We start from the raw sequence: 24,530 nt of genomic DNA on the forward strand, positions 1-24,530 counted from the left end.
TCAGGGTCATTGGGTTGGATGCCCATATGGACCAATTAGTTTTAAACAGTGAAAAAACAATGTTTTCCAGGCATAGACTGTACCTCTTGCCCTGGTCAGTTGTCTCCAGAAAGTCTGATGTATGCCACAGAGGGAACTCCTAAAAGAACATCCATGGCTCAGCACAAATTAATCACAACTGCTGGATGCAGAAAGACCTCATCCATACTGATGGTGTTAGCAGCATGCCTGCTTATGTGCGATGGATACATAATTCCAGACAGGACCAAACGTTATTCCAGTACTGTTCTTCTTAATGCAGAGCAGGATCTCAAAGCATTTTGTGCCATGGACTAATTGGACATTCTGCTGCCAAATGAAAAGTTAAATGCATAAGAAAATCTATGTAATATTACTAAGAAAATGTAGCATATTATTTAATTAGAGATATCAATATATTAAAAATCAAATATAAGGTTTTTTAATCAATGCATTATGTGACATTACCTCCCTATGGGTTTATTAATTACCATAATTTCACATTAGTAATTGGCATAAATAATATTTCAACAAATCTTCAATATAAATAATATGAAGGAAAATATATTGTGATATTTCTTGGTGAAATGTCAGCAATCCCTAACAATATCACTGTAGTTTGTTACCTACCTTTTTAACAGATGAAAATGTTAAATTATTATTAGAAGGAAGTGAAAAATTGTCTTCTGGAGACCGAATTTCTTTCCTCACGTTTTAACAGAGATCTCTAGCTGAGCTACTTATAGAGTACTGTCGCTATCTGTCTAGAAAAGCACACTAGAGTTTAATATCAAATATTTTATTTTCATTTTAATTGATTTCAAAATACAACTGTTCTTATAATGGGGAAAACATAGCAACAAAAATTAAAGACAGTTTGAATTCATTTTAATAAATGTATATGCTATTAAATTATATCCATGTTTTCTCATAAAAGTTGGAGGAGATTTTCTAGAAGTCAATTGTGATGAAATCTTCCTTTAAATTAAACCTTCCAATACACATATAATACAATATATATATTTTTAAAAACAGAAACTCTATGGACAGCATTTTCCTATTCACAGCATACCATGCAGAGATTTTCTAAGAAAATGTATCAGAAATATGGCCGGGCGCGGTGGCTCAAGCCTGTAATCCCAGCACTTTGGGAGGCCGAGAGGGGCGGATCACGAGGTCAGGAGATCGAGACCATACTGGCTCACCCGGCGAAACCCCGTCTCTACTAAAAAAATACAAAAAAACTAGCCAGGAGAGGTGGTGGGCACCTGTAGTCCCAGCTACTGGGGAGGCTGAGGCAGGAGAATGGCGTAAACCCGGGAGGCGGAGCTTGCAGTGAGCTGAGATCTGGCCACTGCACTCCAGCCTGGGCGACAGAGCCAGACTCTGTCTCAAAAAAAAAAAAAAAAAAGTATCAGAAATAGAAATTTTTATCAATTTCTTAAACTTAATGGGAGAAAAGAAAATTTATACATAAGAATGTTAATTTTACTTGAAAAAACATTTCTAGTTAAATAATACTGAAATTCCACAGTTTCTATAATATTACAATTAAATTTATTATTTCTGTTCTTTTAGGACGCTTTTGGGGACATTCAGTGGGCAATAAATATAACTTCAATCTCTTAATTTTATATAGAATTATGAATTATTTGGGAATTATCTATGTTTCTTTAGGCTGCAATAACAAAACATCATAAGCTGGATGGCTTATAAACAAGGAACATTTATTTTTCACAGTCCTGGAGGCTGGAAATTCCAAAAGTAAGACACTTGTAAATTTGGTTTCTGGTGAGGGCTCACTTCCTCATAGAGGGTGCTACCTCCTTACTGTGTTCTCATGTGGTGTGAGGCAGGAAAAAGGAGCTCTCTAGACCCTTTTGTATAAGGGCATTAACCCCATTAATGAAGGCTCTGCCCTCACCACCTTACCACCTTCCAAATGCCACACCTCTTAATATCATCACCTTTGGGGTTAAAATTTAAACTGATGAATTTGGGGGGTACAGCAGCATTCAGACCATAGCAGAAATTTAAACATTAGCGTAAAATGAGAAGACACAGAAGAGACAAAGTCTATATGTATAGTTCTTTCTTTGTGTTACTTTTTTTTTCTGCCTTTTATTTAAATATTTTATCAACAGTACACTCAAGTATCTCCATTTGTAATTTTCTGACTAAATGTATTTAAACACAATTACCTCTCCTACTGTATTCAATAAAAATTACAATAATTTGGCCGGGCGCAGTGGCTCACGCCTGTCATCCCAGTACTTTGTGAGGCCGAGGCGGGCGGACCACGAGGTCAGGAGATGGAGACCATCCTGGCTAACACGGTGAAACCCCGTCTCTACTAAAAATACAAAATATTAACTGGACGTAGTGGTGGGCACCTGTAGTCCCAGCTACTCAGGAGGCTGAGGCAGGAGAATGGGGTGAACCTGGGAGGTGGAGCTTGCAGTGAGCCTAGAACGCACCACTGCATTCCAGCCTGGGTGACACAGCAAGACTCCGTCTCAAAAAAAAAAAAAAAAAAAAATTAAATAATTTATTACAGTGATTTTTTAAAAATATACACTGGGTTTTAAAACACAAGGCTGAAGCAATTAAGCCTCTCTGGATTTTCATTTCCTCATTTATATTTTCTAATGGCCCTTTAAAGTATTTTTTCCTCATGTAATGATATTAGTTAAAAAGAGAACCCTATATATTGCATGAAAAGTGAAACTCCAAAAAGATAGCATAATATATACTTTTTAAATCTCTTTTCTTTTTAATTTTAGGCTGAACAAGACAATGGTCATCCTCTTCCTGCCTTTGCCAGTCTACACATTGAAATACTGGATGAAAACAATCAAAGCCCATATTTTACAATGCCCAGTTACCAAGGCTATATCCCGGAATCTGCCCCAGTGGGAGCAACCATTGCGGACAGTCTCAATTTGACCTCACCTTTAAGAATAGTAGCTCTGGACAAGGACATAGAAGATGTAAGTTAAATACATATTTTGCTCTTGTTTGTGTAACAAATCTCATGTTATATTTCCATTAATGGGAAATATGACAAAGATACGGCTACTTAAACTAGAGAAGAGAGAATTAAGTCACTATAAGTGAGTTCTAGTATCATAATTTAATTCCAAAACAAGGATATTTTTAAAAAGTATCTTTGAATTCAATAACTAGTCCTTTTCAGCTTGCAGATATTCAGTATACGTAAGAAAATGAATATTTTACTTGATGTTTATTAAACGACGAGGGCAATATTTTTATTAACATATGTTGAGAACTGTTTCATATAATTGCTGATAAAGCAAAAATAGTGGTGTTACTACATGAGTAAAAAATCATGAAAGCACCCCTAGATTGTGATTCTGAGAGTCTTTTCTTCAAGTCTGAGGGCATCGTTATGAAATAAAATATATTTGAGGCAGCTGACCCAATCATAATTCTGCCAGTGACTCTGTGGATGCTAACACTTCACACATCATTGTCGTTTGTTTTTCTGGCACTCACACTATTTACATGAGTGGGAAATGGTCCAGGCTGAGCAAATCAGAACACTTTACCTCCTTAGCCAGAGTCAATGTTATAAAGGGACAGAAAATCTATACCAGGCTAGCCAGAATCCTCCCGGGAATTTACAATGGAGAACAGAAGGGCTGAAAGACTTTGGCATCATGTATTAGAGAAGTGGAAATGAATCTGAAGCCTTTGTAGCCACATTTGCTGACATCATGAGAAAGCCAGTTATCAGCGGGAGAGAATGAAGCCTGAGAGATACACACAGAAAAGAGACTCCCATTGAGTCCCTGTCTTGTAAGTTGTAAGTTCCCCAGAGGTATTCTAATTCGCGAAGATTTTCCTTTGAGTTTGTGAACTACCACAGTATCCTCACTGCAAAAATATGTATACATATGTTTTGTGTATATATATAGAGAGATATATAGATATATACACAGGTATACATATACAGAGATAGACAGATAGAGATATAAATATATACACAGGTATACATACACGCACACACACACATACGTATATATATATATATATATATATAAAACAGCAAGTAAGAAATCCAACTGTGTTTGGATTATAAACATAACTATTTGTAAAAGATAGTTGGATTTCTTACTTGCTGTTACATAAGTCTTGACTCAGCCATTTCTCCGTTAACAGTGCTTGCTCTTAGATAGAACTTTTTGTGATGATGGAACTACTGTGTAACTGTACTGTCCAATATAGTAGCCTCCAGCCTTATATAGCTATTGAGTACTTAAAATTTAACTGGACTGAAAACATAACTTTTAAATTTTGCTTAATATTAATGAAATTAAATATAAATACTCACGTGCCACTCATAAGGCAGCAGTGCTCTAGAATGTTCCCTAATACCTCATTACACATAGCTTTATAATCACTTTAGGAAATTGGGAAGGTACTTTCAGATTTTTTTTTTCTCTTTCCAAACAAATTTTGTAACACTACGCAGAGGATATAACAATTCTTGTGGGCACTCCACCTTTGCTTTGTTTTCTTCTTCCATTCCAGCTTTTTTTTTTTTTTTAATCTTTCCTGGTCTCTCACATTTAGTGTCTTCTTAAAGCACAAGTTTTAACAATATCTAACTGTCATTGAGTTCTCAGTACATGTCAAACAATACAGTAAATACGTTTTTCTTGCATTAATTCCCTTAAATTTCACAACAAACATAATAGATGCAATTATCCATATTTCAGAAAGGGACATTAAAGCTAGTTTAAATGCCTTACCATGATCAGAGAGTTAGTAAATAGTAGAGATGGACCTTAAACCAAGGTTTATGGAAAACAATGTTCTCAATTTTAAGCACTCTATATTTTATATACTTTGATCATAGTTTGACTATAATGATAGCTGAAGAATGCTCTAGGTTCTTTTCCTAGAAAAGTGAACACATTAATCCATATACAGTTTCATATGCCAATCAAGAGAATTTAGGGATTCTCTGATGTATAGTGAGTTTCATGAGTCACAGGAAAAAAGTCTTTACTGAATCCCCACTAGAAAACAAGTAAAGTCACCTTAAAAACATTAATCCAGGCTGAGCAAATATATTTTGTAGATCTAATAATGTCCCACAACTTTTAGTGCAGATTTTGCTTTTCAGTTGAATACATACTCATATTTGATGTAGTGACTAATCAACTTGAAAGTGTACGACAGCTTAGGTCATAACTGAATAGATATGTGGTTAGAAAAATATTAATTTATCTTAATAGGTAGGTGGTTAGAAAAATGTAAATCTTAAAGTTATGTAGTTTTAAGTTTACACGATAGCAAAATTTATGTATTTATACTTTCTCAGTGTGTTCATATTATCTAATGGTTACACACTAAGCCATATGTTTGCCTGTGTGTCCCCATACTTGTCTGGATTGTCTGTTCACTTCTAAATTACAAATGTTAAAATTGTGTTCCAGGTGACTTTGTAAAACACAGTAGTACTCACAGGGCATTGATGAAATAAAGTGGAGAGAGCTCAGGGTTCTAAAACCTTTGAGGAACACTACTTATAATTCAACTCTTGGAGATTTACCATGCCAGTTAGTCTGTGACATGCTCTGAGGTGTTTTTAAGGTATGTCTTCTTGGGGGCTTGGGCTTTGGATTTAGACAGATCTTGGCTTGACTCCTGGTTCCGTCATTTAATAGCTGTATAACATTGTGAGTTTCATACTCATCTGGTACCCGCTCTTGTCCAGTCATCTATATGGTAGCAATCATTGCTGCCTTGGCATGTGTCTTTTGTGGGGACTGGCAGGAAAGGGCATGGAGAGAAAATTTCCCTGAGATGATGCCATGTACATGGAGAGTGACATGCTTCATAACTTTTGTAAAAGTGTCAAGAAATTAATCGGTATAGCTGATCATTTGTTTATTACTTAGACTCACCCTCTTTCTAAAATAATCTATGGTGAGTGACTGTCATCAGGTGTTCAGAGAGTGAACAATTATGCCTAGTCCCCTAGTAATAAAAGTTTTAAAAATATCATATGTAGTTTCTGTATATAAAATATAAACAAGCTCATAGAATATTAGAAATAGTTTAAACTTCCAATACTATATGAAATCTTCTCCTAAAACCCATTTCCCAGAAATTGCTACATGTTTCATTATGGTATGCAACCTAGAAGTCTTGCTTGATTTTTATGTTTTCTTTATTCACCACAACTAAGAAATCTTCTAGATCTTCCTATTTTGTCCCCAAATTATTTATTTAATCTCTTTTCCTCTCTCTATCCTTATAAGCATCACCTTATTGGTATGTTATTAGAATTACTTCCTGATGTTCTTGTTCTCTTGATTTCATACTCAAATCTATCTTCTGCAGGGCCATTAGAGTGATTTATTCAAAAACTCAAATCTAACATGTAACTATATCCTTCCTTCCTCCCTCCCTCTCTTCTTTCTTTCTCTCTTTCTTTTCTTCATTTTTCTTTTCTTTTTTCTTTTCTTTTCTTTCTTTCTTTCTTTCTTTGTCTCTTTCTTTTTCTTTCTCCTTCCTTCCTTCCTTCCTTCCTTCTTTCCTTCCTTTCTTTCTTTCTTTTTCTTTCCTCCCTCCCTCCCTTCTTTCCTTCCTTCCTTCCTTCCCTCCTTCCTTCCTTCTTCTTTGTTTTCTTTTCCTTTCTTTTCTTTCTTTTGACAGAGTCTCTCTCTGTCACCCAGGCTGGAGTGCAGCATCAGGATCCAGTCTCACTGCAACCTCTACCTCCCTGGTTCAGTGATTCTCCTACTTCAGCCTCCAGAGTAGCTGGGATTACAGGCTTGTACCACCATGCCCAGCTAATTTTTTTGTTTGTTTGTTTGCATTTTTACTAGAGACAGGGTTTCACCATGTTGGCCAGGTTGGTCTGGAACTCCTGATCTCAAGTGATCCACCCACCTTGCTGGGATTTACGGGCATGAACCATGGCATCTGGCCCACATTTCTATCTGATATAGTTTTATGACACTTATTCCTCTAGAGAAGAAATTTAAGCTCAGGCAGTTTTCTGTATCTTGATACCTGAGCATGTTTGCAGCCTGAATCTTGGAAACTTCCTAATTCACCTATAATATTTGGCAACTGCTTGTAGTTTCTTGCATGTGCCAAGCTACATCTTTTTTGCTCATTATGTGTTCTAGGCTTTGAAATCTTTCATCTGTTGCACAGACTGGCTTGGATAACATACTCAGTGTTTAGAGCTCACCTCAGGCATTCCTTCATTCAAGAATCTTTCCACAGTATTCATTATCCAATTTTAGTTGCATGCCCCTCTCAGTGCATTTCTCTAATTCTATACTTCCAACTTGAAAATAATATCTTTCTCCCTCATGAGTTTACATCTGTTCAGAATAGGTCCTATATCTTAGCAACTTTTGTATCCTGAAAAACTAACACAGTTTCCAGCACTTAATAGGGTTTAGAAACTCTTCAATAAACTCATAAATCCAGTCATTATTGAATTAATGAGGATATCTAATATATGCTTCAAAAATCCTAATGATGTTGCATTAAATATTTCACATGCTGGCCCATCCCATGTCTGAACAATTCTAATTCTTAGAAAACTGTTCCTCATACTGAGTTGAAACCAGTTTTCTTGTGATTCATCCATTATTCCTTAAAACTTCCATTTGCTTGCACACAAAATAAATCTGTGAAATAGTCATTCATATATTAGAAGGTGGATTTATGTCCTGATTCATCTGTTTTTTACAGACTGAGCACCCTTTATTTTCATAAAGTAAATTAGTTCATTTCTGGGATTTTCAAAATATCTGTATTATCAAGAGAAAACTTTAAAGCCTTTTTAGTTTATGGGCATGAATTTTACTACAAGGTAAAATCATGCCGCTCTCGGCTGGGTGTGGTGGCTCACTCTTGTAATCCCAGCACTTTGGGAGGGTGAGGCTGGAGGATTGCTTGAGGCCAGGAGTTCCAGACCAGCCGAGGCTGCATACGGAGATGCAGTCTTTACAAAAATAAACAAAAAACTTAGCCAGGCATGATGGTTCATGCTTGTAGTCTCACTAATTGGGAGGCTGAGGCAGAAGGATCACTTGAGCCCACTAGTTTGAGGCTGCAGTGAGCCACGATTGCACTACTGCACTGTGGACTAGATGACAAATTGGGAACCTAACTCAACAAAATAAACAAAATCCTGTTGCTTTTGAGTGTCAGAATTAGTGACAATGATCATTATAGGGATAAACTCTTTGAGAGAGAGAGCGTACCACCTCATACAATATCAGCGTAGTATTAGAGATTAAGCCTCAAATGTAAAAGTGGAAGTTGTCATTGCAGGGGTGGGCTCTCAATAGTTGCTTCAAACATAGCTATTCCAGATGGTAAATGCCAAGAAGGGGATAAGTTTGGATCCATTTGCTTAAAATTTAGGTTGCGTTTTTCCCTTTAATTTAGTGGAAAGTGAATCATGTTTTAAGAAACAGTAGCCAGGAATGTGAGTTGTGATAGTATTCACAGTATAGATTTTAAGTAAGAAAGAATCCCGAGGGCCACAGTAATACTGAAAAGGAAGGAAAGAAAAATATTTGCACCAGTGTGCCTTTTTTATAGCTATACAGATGTATTCACATACATACATATATATATACACACACACACACGCATGTATACATATATGAATCATATCGGTTTATACAGTATGCATTTTAGAGTACTTGTACCACATCATAATTTCAAAATAACCCACAATATAAGTAGAATAGGTAAGGCAAAGGTTTTAAGAGACATATCTGAGTCCACCAGGTTTTCAGTGTCAGAGGTACTAAAAATTGATTATTGAATTCTGATCGTAAAAAAATGACAAGAAATAATAATCAATAAAGATTACCCATTCGGCTTGTAAAAAGATGCTTATTAATTTTTAATTTCATATAAATTTGTTCCCCTGCATAAAGTTACTTTAATATAAAGAGGTATCTTGGATATTTAATTCAATATACTCGTAAAGCAGTATGCTTCATAAATATTGTTATTCCATTATATGTGGGTCACAATACTAATAGAATAATTGTATACTCTGAAAATAGTTGTCAGTCTAGTGTGCTGGAAGTGGTTTGCTTTTTCTTCATGTGTGCGGTTGTTATTATTTACATTTACAATATTTATTTCATGTTTAATTTGCAAATAGGTTCCACCCAGTGGAGTTCCTGTAGGTACTAGGTGTTAAGCTTGTGATTGTTCTTTTGTTAATTGCTGTGGTTTATTTCCTTGTTCTTTTTCCTCTTTACTAAAACATGTAGCTTTAATTCATTATCATTTATAAGGATATTTTCAAATACTTTATATAAATGTAAATATACTTTATTGGTTTAAAATTTAAAAATATTTTAAAATTAAAAAAGGTAAAAATATTTATATAATCTATTGGTTATAATACTATGAAATTTTGTAAAATCCAAATTTAATTGTCAACTGAGACAAAGACTGCTTAATTACTAATGTTTTCTCAGTCCACAACAAATATTGATGATTTATCATGACATTCTTTGTAAAACATTGTAAGTTTGAAATTGAATTTTTTTGAACTAAATACTCAGGCAACTACTATCAAGTAATTAAAACTGGCTGAGGAGATACATTTTTTTGTCATTTTTCTCTTATACTTTGTCATCTATATGTATGCTTATATATATGCATGCATATATATGTGCACATGTCTATACATGGCTGTGTTTTATGTGCCTATATATGTGCATGCATATAGTCTTGTGTGTTTGTGATATATTTATTCCCATTAGAAACCCCAAGTTGGTGTTTAAACAGTAGACTCTCATATTTGAATATAGTTTTATATGATAGAATGTTTGTTTATTTTGCATTCATATGTTTGTTTACCCGTGTGTTTGCGTATGCATTTACTTTTGCATTTTTTTCTGCTTTTATGTGTGCATGTCAGAGCTTATTTTATCCTCTTAAAAAATAAGATGCAGATAAGTGAATTAATATATCATACTTTTGGTATATACTGCATGGATATTTTAGGCTAAAATAAATATTACCTAATATCAGGGGAAACTAATATTTTTTAATCAACTCTCTGTGTGCCTATTGATTTAACACTGAAATCCATTTAAAATAAACTTATAGACACGACAGCTACCTAAATTCTACTACCTCTATTGGAATATTAAGCCAGAGTATTATTTGTCCATATACATCCCAGTCTATGAAACTTATAAGCTATTAACTCTAACATGATTAAAAGAGTTGCAAATATACAAGTGTTGACTCGACTTACTCCTTAGGAATTGCAAAATTCAAATATATTTGTGAAATTCAAACTGTTATCAGAATGCAGCTAGACAAGAAGGAATTTAAGTTTATAAAGAGATTTAGAGATGGATATTTGCACATTGTTTCTTACCAAGAATTTGATATGCCTTTCTTGTGAAGAGTAGCAAAGCCTTTAACTGTAAATAATGTCAATCAAAACAATAGGTTAGTTGGTACTGATATGTATCTATTAACATTTTATGTTGACTGTAATCCCAGCACTTTGGGAGGCTGAGATGGGTGGATCACAAGGTCAGGAGATCAAGACCATCCTGGCTAACACGGTGAAACCCCATCTCGATGTAAATGATGAGTTGATGGGTGCAGCAGACCAACATGGCACAAGTATACATATGTAACAAACCTGCACGTTATGCACATGTACCCTACAACTTAAAGTATAATAATAATAAATAAATAAATAAATAAAGAAAGAAAAGAAAAAAAAAAAAAAAACACAAAACACTAGCCGGGCCAGGTGGCCAGGTGGCATGTTTTTCTGTTATTTTTCCTTTTTACCATATTGATTATACCTGTGTGTATTTCAGTATTTTGTATTCCACGATATAGGTCACCATCTTTTGAATAGTTTAGATCATTAATGAGTAAATATGTAGTTAAATATTTTTTATCTTTAGAAATTCTTAATATTTTTATCTGGATTTTTGCTATAAATTTCAAACATTAACTTCTAGGTGATGAACTAATAGCTACATTATTTATTCAACATTTGAAATGATGTCTTTTTTTTCAAAGACAAAAGACCCAGAGCTTCACCTTTTTCTGAATGACTACACCTCAGTCTTCACCGTTACACAGACTGGTATTACTCGCTACCTCACCTTACTTCAACCAGTGGACAGGGAAGAACAGCAAACTTACACCTTTTCGGTAAAGAGCTTTTGTATAAATATATATATGTATGTATGAATATATGTATATGTGTTTGGATGGATCTGAAAGAGATGAATGGTTAAAACTGAAAAGGTCATCAACTTGGGGGAAAAATACATTATTTTCAATACCAGAGAGAAGATCAATGAAAAATTATTTACATGTATCGCTCTTTGTTTGTAATTTGTGTAGCTATATTAACATTCTTCCTTATAGAAAAAAAAAAAAACTTTTCAAAATAAAAAAAGAAAGTGCGAATTTCAGTCTTTACCGAAGTCATAATTGTCTTAAATTGAGATACAAATAATTATTGCCTAACCTTTTTTGTTGTTGTTCTTGCATTTTTTATTTAGTCATAAGGTTGAGCCAGTGATTCTCAAGAGGGAATAAATTTTCCCTCCAGTGAACATTTAGCAACATCTGGAGGCATTTTTGTTTGTCACAATTGTGAAGGGGTACTATAGGCATTTAGTAGGTAGACATAAAGGATGCTGCTAATTGTAATACAGAGAACAACCCCCCACAATAAAGAGTTATCTGTCCCAAGGTGTCAATAGCACTAAGGTAAATAAATCATGGGTTAGGCTAATCAAGAGGGAAAAAAGTAAAAGTTACTAAAGTTGTGATTGTAAATATCATGAGATAGGGAAATACACACGTAAACATACATACACATGCACATAAACACGTAAATAACAAGTATAGTAGGGTTGACAGTTAAATAAAAATAAAATGTAACTTCTAAGTATATTCCAATTTTTGAATCAGACACAGGAGAAAGATGAGCTAAGAGAAAGCACAAATTAAGATATATAGAAATTATTCCTGGAGAAGCCTACACAGAAACAGATGAGAACTTCCAGGAAAGTTTATGTGATGGTTAAAAGTTAGATACAAAGTGGATTTAGACAAAGATGGTGGTGCTGTAGCACTGATTTGGCAGGCATTGTTAAAATGTTGATAATGCATAAAATATCACAATTAAATGATGCCATTTAGTCCTTTGAAAATTGCCATTGGATAAATTACTGTGATACAGTGTGCATCTAGGGAGTCTACCTTCCTGATGGTATAAACATATTGACTGTAATAGGACTATTGTATGCAAAATATGTAAATGCAAATAATATTTTCCAATTAAGTTTTTAAGGATTAAATTGTAGTTAACCCTAAGAGTCAGCAATGTTACTGACCCACTTTAAATGATATTTTGCATATCTGATTATTTAAAATATGCCGGGAGTTGAATACCTTAAAACAAAATCTTCAATACTTGCTTCTTATCATATTAGAACACTTTTAGTATGTGTAATATTACGTCTTTATTACCTCCTTTTATCAACAAAATATTTTTGCACCCTTTCAAATTGTAAGATTACCTGTAAGAAACGTGTTAACCTGTAAGAGCAAACTCTGTACTACTTATATTTGCAGAACATCTCTATTAAGTGTATTTTTCTACTCCCAAAGATAACAGCATTTGATGGTGTACAAGAAAGTGAGCCAGTCATCGTCAATATTCAAGTGATGGATGCAAATGATAACACACCAACCTTCCCTGAAATATCCTATGATGTGTATGTTTATACAGATATGAGACCTGGGGACAGTGTCATACAGGTAACTACTCATATGAGTGTACACTCAAAGTTGCTATGTACATGGGCATTATATATTGTGTTCTTTAAGAAATTACTTGGCCGGGCGCGGTGGCTCAAGCCTGTAATCCCAGCACTTTGGGAGGCCGAGACGGGCGGATCACGAGGTCAGGAGATCGAGACCATCCTGGCTAACCCGGTGAAACCCCGTCTCTACTAAAAAGTACAAAAAACCAGCCGGGCGAGGTGGCGGGCGCCTGTAGTCCCAGCTACTCGGGAGGCTGAGGCAGGAGAATGGCGTAAACCCGGGAGGCGGAGCTTGTAGTGAGCTGAGATCTGGCCACTGCACTCCAGCCTGGGCGACAGAGCGAGACTCCGTCTCAAAAAAAAAAAAAAAAAAAAGTACTTAAGAAACAAAAATTGATTTCACATTTATTGTAGAGCATAATTAGTTTAAATAGCTTTAAATTTCTGTTACTTTTCAAATAAAAGCACATCTGGCAGGGCATGGTGGCTCACGCCTATAATCCCAGCACTTTGGGAGGCTTAGGTGGGTGGATCACAAGGTCAGGAGATCCAGACCATCCTGACTAACACGGTGAAACCCCGTCTCTACTAAAAAATACAAAAAAAAATTAGCTGGACGTGGTGGCAGGCACCTGTAGTCCCAGCTACTTGGGAGGCTGAGGCAGGAGAATGGCGTGAACCTGGGATGTGGAGCTTGCAGTGAGCTGAGATCGCGCCATTACACTCCCCCTGGCCATCTCAAAAAAAAAACAAAAAAAAGAACACAAAAACCAAAAAACAAAACACAACAAAAAAGCAAACACACACCTACACACACATAAATAAAAGAATATCTATATGGACTCTAAAGGAGACTTAACTGGTTATTAGAGGTAAACATAGCTATTTGTTGGTAGTAAGTGAATAAATGCTTGGTTGTTACTTTCAAAAAAAAATAGCTGTTTGAACAGTTTATATTTTATTAAAATACTGAATACATTAAATCTTCAAATTACTTTTCACTACTGTAGAAATTGATTAAATTTCACTTGGAGATAAATACAAAAAACTGCCGCCAGGCGCGGTGGCTCAAGCCTGTAATCCCAGCACTTTGGGAGGCCAAGATGGGCGGATAATGAGGTCAGGAGATTGAGACCATCCTGGCGAACATGGTGAAACCCCGTCTCTACTGAAAAAATACAAAAAACTAGCCAGGCGAGGTGGCGGGCACCTGTAGTTCCAGCTACTTGGGAGGCTGAGGCTGGAGAATGGCATAAACCCGGGAGGCGGGATCTTGCAGTGAGCTGAGATCCGGCCACTGCACTCCAGCCTGGGCGACAGAGCGAGACTCCGTCTCCAAAAAAAAAAAAAAAAAAAACTGCCTTAGTAAATTGGTGCATAATCCCACTAGATATTGGTTACCTAGATAAAATGTAATCATTACAGCAGAGAAAATTTAAATTAGATAGTAAATGGTACCTTTGAAAACATGTAAGTCAGGCAACATCTTCATTCCTGATTTATCTTATTTTTACCATTATCTGTGCTTATTACATTTAAATAAGTTATTTCAAACACACAAACACACACACTTTTTTTTCTCTAGATCTTTTCCTCTCTCATCAAGGTCATATCCCTTATAATATATGAAATTAACTTATTTTCTTCTTTCCCTCACTCCAAATTGAAAACTCAGAAGTTTAGTAACTTTGGCTGCCTTGTTTGGCACTGTAATGCCAGCACATGGCAGACATATTAGCCATGCAGTAAATATTTATTCCAGGGATAAAACATCGCTAACTTTGCATTAATTGCTAATTAAAATTAGAAATCATTCAGTGCGGCCGGGCGTGGTGGCACACACCTGTAATCCTAGCACTTTGGGAGGTCGAGGCGGGCAGATTTCCTGAGCTCATGAGCTCGAGACCAGTCTGGGCAATATGCTGAAACCCCGCCTCTACTAAAATAAAAATTTTTAAAAATTAGCCAGACATGGCGGCATGCGCCTGTAATCCCAGCTACTCTGGAGGCTGAGGCAGGAGAATTGCTTGAACCCGGGAGGTGGAAGTTGCAGTGAGTCAAGATGGTGCCACTGCACTCCAGCCTGGGGACAGAGCGAGACTCCGTCTCAAAACAAAACAAAACAAAAACAAACAAACAAACGCACACAAAAATGCGAAAGAAAAAAGAAATCATTCAATGTGATTTTTTTGTTTGTGAATTAAGATATGCTTTCTTGAGTTCTATAGAAGGGGTGACATGATAGCCTGGGGACTGGGAATTCAACAGAACGTTTATTCCATTTGTAAATAGTGTCTGCTGTATATTTAGTAAAGAGAGAAAAAACGTTTCAAACTGCTACAGTAAATTTTTTAATATATTGGTATGGTACTTGTCACATTAATGAAATGAATGTGTTTTAAAACATTTGATTTCAGGGCAGAACTCTAACTAGTTTATGTCTGTATTTGTGGCATCTGTATCTATAGTTCATGGTATATAGTAGATGTTTAATACAGTAGCTGCTGATGGCACAAAAGATACTGGGGACTACTACAGAGGGAGAGAGGGAGAAGGGACAATTGAAAAATTAACTATTGTGTACTATGTTCAGTGTCTGGGTGACAGAATCAATCATACCCCAAACCTCAACATCATGCAATATACCCAGGTAATAAACTTGCATATGTACTCCCTGAATCTGAAATAAAAGTTAAAATTATAAAATAAAATAAGTATAGTGTAGCTACCTCATAAATGCTTATCTGAGGATGAAAGAAAGGAAGACCCTTAGACAAGTAATAATGAATGAATAAAGATATGAAAGAATGAGAAGCTGTAGATACATGGCTATTAGTTCCAGTCAATTGATGGACCATGAGAGCTACATTTTTCTGTGCTAAAGCACCTTTTCACAGGTAGAAAAACCATATTTTACATAAATAAAAGAATGACAATTATTGTCATGTCCTTATTTAATTAGACCTGATTTTCATCTCTATGTCATAATTGGAAATGAAAGTAAGTTTACACAGAAAAACAGCCAACAGGGAACTACAAAGTGTGACTAAGAAAATCATAGCAATTATATGGAGAAACTGTATCTCAAAAATGTTTGCCTTAGGGGATCAAAGGCTTATTTCTCTCATTTGAAGTCTACAAAAGTTAATTTCCCTTATGTATCTCTTTATAAAACGAATATTTCCTTGCCTTTAAAGACTTATATTTTACATATTTCCCTGAACTATACAGATTGTGAAGATAGATTGGTGTTTGTGTCAGCATGCCTACAATTTAAAAAATTATTTAAAAGTCAACAAATGAAGCTTTATAATTAGTATTTTAATGTTATTTCTGGTATGTGGTAGAAGGATGGTCTTGCTATAAAACATACTCCAAGAACCTAGACATAAAATAGTTCTCATTGAGAGAATATATCTAAAACAAAGAAACTAATACAGAACTCTGATCTACATATACCCTTTAAGAGTCATGGCCTAGGTCCCTATGCTACACCTCGTCACAACCCTGCCTTTCCCCATTGACCTGACACAAGATACATCAGTTTACTCGGTGGTTAGTAAACTGATGTCAAAGACTGAAAGTGTCAGAAACAAAAGTGACAATGAGCACTTTCAAAAAAAAAGACACTCGGGCAACAGGTTTTAATTATTGTCATTTTTAATGTAGCCATGAGACTCTCTTAGCGTGATGTGAGCACATACTCAATTTTTTAAGTACAGTATATTTTTCTTATTAAGAATTTACCCTGTCTGCAAGGAGCAAATGAGTTGGTTATAAAGTTTTACCCAGATCCTTGTTATAAGTTCTCAATTATAAATTGAGCTTCTGACTTTATATATGTCTCTTACACTTGATTTTGGCCAAAAGGACTGGAGTGATTCCCACGCACATGGGTCATGAACAACACTTAGAGGAGTGCTGCCTTAAAGCATCAACATCATCTTCCATAACTGGAGCTGAAGTATAATCACATCATCTTCCATAACTAGAGCTGAAGTATAATCACATTATTAACACATATTTTGTTTAAGGGAAAACTACTGCATGAGATTATTTCATTTTTCATTCCATGCAGACCATTTTATGGGATGTCAATGCAATCTTATAGGTTGACACTAATAAATACCATGCTCCATAAATACCACTCCACACATTGCTAGTTTTCTTGAAAAGACAATTAGTCCCCATAAAAGATACAGATTTTACTATTTTGAAGATGTATATTTAAATACTAGTAGCTAGCTATCCAATTAATGCTCCATAAACACTATTCGTAAACATCTGCAATTCTCTTAAACTGTGATTCTCAATGACAATTGAATATTAGCATTCTGCCTGAGGAACTTTTAAAATATTGATGCCAGCACTTCATTCTAAGATGTTTGTATTTAAATGATCTGACCACCCATAACAGAGTCACTTAGACAGATTTTATTTAAGAAAATGAAACAGTTCTAATATGCAGCCAATTTTGAAAATTACAGTTTTAAACAACAACAATATTTTAAAAGTACCACCGAATAATTGTACTTCTTAAGTCATTAAGATAGAATCCCACATAGAGTTGAGTCCTCTGATCCTCACCCCACCTCTTTTCATTTTTCTTTTGTTTTTTAGTTCTCCTTCCCTTCTTCTGTGATGCTTCCTACTCCCCTTTCCTATCTTAGACTCTACTCCTTCCAATTTCTGTGCTCCACCAATTATTCCATTTCTTTGACTGCAATAATCTTTCTCCACTGACTAATTCCTTCCCTTTGCCCAATTAACATTCTTAACATCCCCAGGTACTGGTCTAATCCCCACTCCCAGATATAATTCTTCATGCTTTTATCCCCCTCGGATTATTTTCCTTATCAACAAAAATGTATCAATCTCAGTGCCTGCATACATATATTGATCTATATCTATCTTCATATTTATATTTGTATTTATCTATCTTATGTATAATATAACCTGAGTTTAACTCACATCACACCACTAAAATCATGTAAAATTATATATCCCATCAGTCTATTTCTACATGTCAAACTCAAAAGTCCTTAATCTTGGTAAAACTCTCAACTATACCCTTTTATGAATAAGTTCCCTGGTTTCTATCCTACTTCTTTGTTGGCTGAGAGATGTTACTGACCCCTTGTTCAATTATCACTCTTTAAAAATTAACATTCTTCAAATACCTCTATATACTTCTTTTCTTTTTCATCTATTCTCAAGTTTTCAATCATCACCTCTATGTACACTTGTCTGCCAAAGTTAAATGCCCTGTGATGACCTCTTTCCCAAGTAGCAAACTGACATTCCAGATATCAGCTGGACATGGCAAAGTGGATCTTTCACAAACACTTCACATTGGACATATCCTAAAATACATTAATCCATTATCTTTATTTTAATAAACAAACACACAGACTCAAAACATACATCTAGTTGTGATGGAGGCAGCTATATTGTGATGCATGCCATTAATCTTTAAGCTTCACAGGCAGTAGGGTAGGCACCTTGCAGTCCTGTTTGTTTTCCTTCTGCTTTACCTGCCTACATCCCAACTATTGTTCAGTTTAGGCAATTCTTATTTTAAAATGTATTTGCAGATCATCATTTCCTCTTTTTTTTTGTTAAAGATTTTGTTTTCTGAGCAGTTTTAGGTACACAGCAAAATTGAGAGGAAGATACAGTGATTTCCCAGGTACTCGTTGTCCCCACAGATGCATACCTGCCGCATTATTAACAGCCCATACCAAAGTGATAAATTTGCTACAATTAATGAACTTACATTCACACATCCTTATCATCCAAACTCTGTACTTTACATTAGGATTCACTCTCGGTGTTTCATGTTATGGTTTTGTACTAATGACTTATACCCACCATTGTAGTACCACACAGAGGAGTTTCACAGCCCTAAAAAACCTGGACTCTGCCTATGCTTCCCTCCCCCTTGCTTCCTTCCTTCCCCTGACAATCATTGATCTCTCTATTGTCTCATAGTTTTGCCTTTTCCAGGATAGCATATATTTAGAATCATATGGTATATAGCCTTGTCCAACTGGCTTATTTCACTTAGTATTACGTACGTAAAGTTCCTTCATTTCTTTTCATGACTTAATAGCCCATATCTTTTTAGTGCTGTATATTATCCCATTATCTAGATGTATCACAGTTTATTCATTCTTCCATGAAAGAGTATTTTGGTTGCTTTCAAGTTTTGGCCATTATTAATAAAGCTGCTGTAATCACCCATGCTAAGTTTTTTTGCTTGGACACAAATTTTCAACTCCTTTTGGTAAATACCAAGGAGTGGGATTGCTGGATCATATAGAATGAATATGGATATCGTTGTTAGAAACTGTGAAGCTGTCTTCTAAGGTGACTCTACTAGTTTGCATTCCCATTTCCACAACCAATTCCTTTTCCATGCCTGTGTGCTGCCATAATTTAGGCTACTACAGTAGACTATGTTGGGCAATCTGGCTATTTCTACAGATTTCCTACCACACTGTTCCAGATGATTACTCTGAAACTGAGTCAGAACAGATCCTCACCCTCCTGGAAAAGCTACCAATGGAAGGAACAAAGCTCCACACATACAGTCAAGGACATCTATGTAATACTATTAAATATATTTGTTTCATCTCCTGCTACATCCCTTCATATTTTGGATCTTGAGGATATATAGGATTTTGTTTTACTTGTTTTTAGCATGGAATATTCTTCCTATTCTATAACTGTTGAGAGCTCTCTCAGGTTGAAGGTTTGATCCAAGTTGTATCTTTAAAAAAAAATTCTTTAACACATAGTACAATTGTTATCTCTTTAATACGGGCTTTATTTTCCTAGCTAGTCAAAATTAATTGCTTCCACACACCAGCTATCACCTCTATCTCCTACATATTTTACTGTGGCGTGCATTAAGGCTAGCTTTTACATGTCTGTCTCCCCTACTGACCTGTAAATTCCTTTAAGACAAAAATTTTTAATAATCTAACCACCAATGGTCAGTATAATGACTTACACACAGTAGGGATTCAGTTAATGTCCATAGAATTTAATTCCCTCGACTAATCTACCCTCAATAAGTTTAGAAAACACCTCATTCTAGATATATGCTCTATTTGGCTTAAGAATTCTATCACACATTAAGTATCATCTCACATAGTCCTTTCCTGAGATTATCTCTAACTTAACAGCTTTAGCCAAGCTACCCCTTCCTGCTCTTAAATTGGAAATATTTTAATTTCTTAGTTATGCTATATCATAGGTCATTGAATATTAGGACTGAAAAAAACTTTGAACATAATTATTTTTCATAGTCTAATTTTATAGAAAAATGTGAGTTAATATAATGATGGATGACTGTTCCAAATTAACAAGGGTTTTAAGTGACAGAGATTATGTGGAATCCAATTTAAAGACAATAGAATTGGGAGGCAGGCTAGCTAGTTGCATTTCTTTCTGCCATTTTGTACTATTACATGACATAACCTTCTGTACCTCAGTTTTCCAGTCTTTAAAATGGTAATAATAATAGTATCAACCTCGCAAGAGTGTTGTGATTATTAAACCAATTATATAAACTACTATCACATGTGTGCTTAGCAAATGCTGCATATGTGGTAACTTGCTATTGTTGTACCATTCTCATAAATTATGTAAAGCACTTAGGATTATTTATTAATATTTGTTACCTTATCTATGTATATCTCTGTGTGTCGTGTGTTATTTAGTGCTCTGTGGAGGACACATGTAAAGAACATAAAATTACATATTCAATTCTGTTTTTATAATTTCAAATATTCAAGTTTAAGATAAAACTATATAGTATTTTAGTGTCTCTTGACAATTTATTTCACACAAGATTGGGAGGGTTCAGACTGGTATGGCCATAGACAACAATTTGTTTCAAATAATGATTTTGTTTTCTTTGGTTTGTGTGTATAATGTCATGATTAAAGTTTGAGGGTTATATTTACTTAAGGTCTTGATGGAGTTCAGTATTTCAGCAAATACCATATAAAGATTTGATGAGCAAAGCTTACAAAAATATAGACCTATTTTTTACATTAACACAATTTTAATTTATTTTTGATATTTGAAACATTTCATTTTTTTCTAAAGACCATTCCATTTCTTGGCTAAATCTATTTGTATTAGAATTGCAATATATACACCAACATGTAATTCTGAACTTATACAGGTTATTCACTCATGCTGAGAACTTTAATCGAATTTCAAGTTTGACTACACTATCTGAATTTTTTTCAGACAGATTATATTCCCCATCTAAGAAACTAGCAAGACCTCAGGAGGCTAAAGCGGGAGAATCTCTTAAACCCGGGAGGTGGAGGTTGCAGTGAGCCGAGGTCGGGCCATTGCAATCCCAGCTGGGTGACAGAATGAGACTCTGTCTCAAAAAAAAAAAAGAAAAAAAAAGAAAAAGAAAATAGCAACACCTTCCATTTGGTTGGAAAAAGTTATTCTTGACACATTCTCATTTACTCCCATCTCCAATCTATTATCAACTCCTATCATTTTTCCTCATATACTTATTTACTACATCTACCTGTATTTCTTTCACAGCCACCATCAACTTTCACCTAAACCCGTGAAATGTCCTTCTTGGAGTATTATTTATGTCTCCTCTCTCCCTCTTCTTCATGCATTAGCCAGGGGACTATATTAAATTTGAAGTCACATCAAATAATTAGCATGCTTGACCCTTTCAATGGTTTTCTACTGCTATAAAAATAAAGTTCATAATCTGTATCCTGGATTACTGGATTAGTGTTCAATTTCTTCACTTAGCATTTTACCCCTCTCTTATCTGTTATGATGCTCCCACTGTGAGGGAATAACTTTTATTCATATGCTTTCCATCTTTTAGGTCTTAATTTGAATGCCACTTCCTCAAAGAAGCCTTCTATGATTTCCTCTTCTCAACGTTACCCCTTTATTATCTTGGAGCATCCTGATTTCTTCTTCACAGCACATTTCAAAATTTATAATTATATGGTTAAACTATCTGTTTCCCTCACTTAATTATAGGCTCAAATAGAGTAAAATTATTGTCAATTTTTTTTGCGTACTTTTCTTCTTTTTCCATCACTACTGTATGCCTAACATCTTACCCAGTCCCAGCACATTGACCTTTAATAAATATTTGTTAAATGAATAAATGGATAAAAATAACTAATAGATGTAGGAAAAATATGTATTAGGAATTTATGTATGAATCATGGGGAATTACTTATATTTCAGGTTAATTCACTTTTAAAATTTTTACAAAGTAAAATATTTTAAACTACAGTTATATTAGTATCCCTAGAACATAGTACTTCCAAACTGGATTATTCAGAAGAATCATTTCAAAAAGGCCCTTGAGATGCTAAACTGACTGAAAACATAGGTCAATTATATATGATTTTAAAGAGGCAAAGTTGATTAACACATTTATTTGAAAATTATTTATTGTGTAGAGCATTTGAAGTATTGGGCACAATGCCAAATCATAAGAAATAAAGAAACTATCAACATATAGTTTATGATCTTAAGTAATCACTAGACTACTAATGAAGAAAGGCAAACTATATTTTGGTTTTATAATACATGACAAATATGACTTTTCATCAAATTCAACATTATTTAGTGTTTAGCACATATTTCAGTATATCTTAAAACGGTAGGGGCTATATAGTCTAGAGTAAGCTTTTCCATTTTATAAATTTGGAGAAAATGCTAATGCTAGCATTATAGTAATCACAATTCCCTGCATTTTGAATTTGTATAACTGAAAAAACATATTTAGGTTTTATATTATTTTTCAGACATTATCCCCTTTCCTTGATATATTTAACAGTACAGCTTTTTAAAGAAAACTTATTTGTAAACACGATTATTTACTTTAATATTTATCTATCATTTTTTTGTCAAGTGAAAATTGTCCAATTTCATGGTCCAATTTCAATAATTAATGCTTAGGTGCTTGCATTTTTTTTTTTTTTTTTTTTTTGAGACGGAGTCTTGTCCTGTCGCCCAGGCCGGAGTGCAGTGGCGCGATCTCCACTCACTGCAAGCTCCGCCTCTCAGGTTCCCGCCATTCTCCTGCCTCAGCCTCCCGTGTAGCTGGGACTACAGGTGCCCGCCACTGCGCCCGGCTGATTTTTTGTATTTTCAGTAGAGACGGAGTAGAGACGGGGTTTCACCGTCACTGTGTTAGGCAGGATGGTCTTGATCTCCTAACCTCGTGATCCACCTGTCTCAGCCTCTCAAAGTGCTGGGATTACAGGCATGAGCCACCGCGCCCGGCCTGGTGCTTGCATTTTTTATCAAGCTTTTACTTATTTATATGTGATTGTTTTTACAATCATGTAAATTGTGTATTTTTAATTTTTACAATATTTACGCTCATACTTATGGTTCTATATATTGCTGGTTTACTAGATATTTGACTTGAAATTTGATATTGCTCTAGAAGAAACAAAATGAAAAATATATTTTATACTATTTTCTTTATTATGTGTCCTATCCTAAGATAAATAAAACATTTCCTTGATCAGTTTTAGCTTTTATTCACCTGTTGTTCTGCAAAAGAGCTCACTTTCTTTTCAGCTTTCTCTGGTAGTAAATTTTGTTATAATGTTCAAGCATAGTCATCTGAGTAAAATAAAAATAGTTGGATATTGAGATATTTCAAATACAGGGGATCTTAGGGGAGAAAAAGAACATTTAAATAGAGCAGTAGGGATTTCTTAAAACCCTAGTACACTTGCTCATCCAGTTTGGCAAAGGAAACAAACAAACAAAAACACTATTGTGCAATTCCTAATATATGTATGTTGCATGTTGTATTACTTTCTTGGCTAGATTATAATTTAATCTACACAGATTTTTAGGTGATTCGTACTAAACTAAGTGCTCTGAAAAATACATAGAATGAATAAGGCACAGTCCTAATCCTCAAGAAGTTGACCATATTTGGCAAGAAATAATCCTTCTTCACAGTGAAATAATCAGAAAATGTCGCAATTATTGAACTGTTAAATTTGATGAGCAAGACTAAGAGCACTAATGAGAATTCATCAAAAGTGAGTGGGGATGATGATCTGTTAGAGCTTCATGAATCTCTCAAGATGTTTAGTACTCAGATAGGCAGGTGAAGATATGATGTTGAAGATGAAATGACATGGCCAAAGGCATGAGGCCTTAAAGATACAAGTTTGACTGCCATTGGAGAGAAGAGGAACTGAATGCTAAAAGATTTGCTTTTCTTTTACTAAGCCAAATATATGTTGGTTTATTCTCTCAGCCCCTTGGTCATGACAGGCTTTTCTGTACCTTTGTAATGTATTTTTATGTTTCTATAACAGCATTTCAATTAAAGGTAAGTTTCTCTCTCATCTCCTTTCCTAGAGCACCTGCTGTTTGACAGAAGTTATTCTTTCTGTTTCTTTTCCACTCTTCATTTTTCAGAGTCAGACATTTGGTACAAATTAAGGTCTGAATAAACGGATGCAATTATTTATAAATTAATTTAAGATGACTACCTTGCATAGTAGAGTAGTTTAGATTTGGCATTGCATACAATATGAGATTTCTTGAAGAAGTATGAAAGACTGGGTCCTTAAATAAATGAATTAAAGCTAATGAGATGGAAATTGATGAAAGTCA

General features: G+C 34.8%; 1 protein-coding gene across 8 annotated transcripts in view; it reads left to right on the forward strand.

Moving 5' to 3' along the window:
* The window catches only part of PCDH15 (protocadherin related 15), a 1,788,406-nt gene that overhangs the window by 1,406,374 nt on the left and 357,502 nt on the right, over window positions 1–24,530 (forward strand). For all 8 annotated transcript variants that reach the window (XR_012417282.1, XM_065521086.2, XM_065521087.1 and 5 more), the window contains 3 exons: window positions 2,802–3,008; window positions 11,101–11,235; window positions 12,709–12,858. Coding sequence is in view for 7 of the 8 variants with exons in the window: in XM_065521086.2 (XP_065377158.1) it covers window positions 2,802–3,008; window positions 11,101–11,235; window positions 12,709–12,858 (492 nt within the window). In the remaining variant the exon portion in view is untranslated. The remainder of the gene's footprint in view (window positions 1–2,801; window positions 3,009–11,100; window positions 11,236–12,708; window positions 12,859–24,530) is intronic.

This window comes from Macaca fascicularis, chromosome 9, assembly GCF_037993035.2.
Source record: "Macaca fascicularis isolate 582-1 chromosome 9, T2T-MFA8v1.1".
Lineage (NCBI taxonomy): Eukaryota > Metazoa > Chordata > Mammalia > Primates > Cercopithecidae > Macaca > Macaca fascicularis.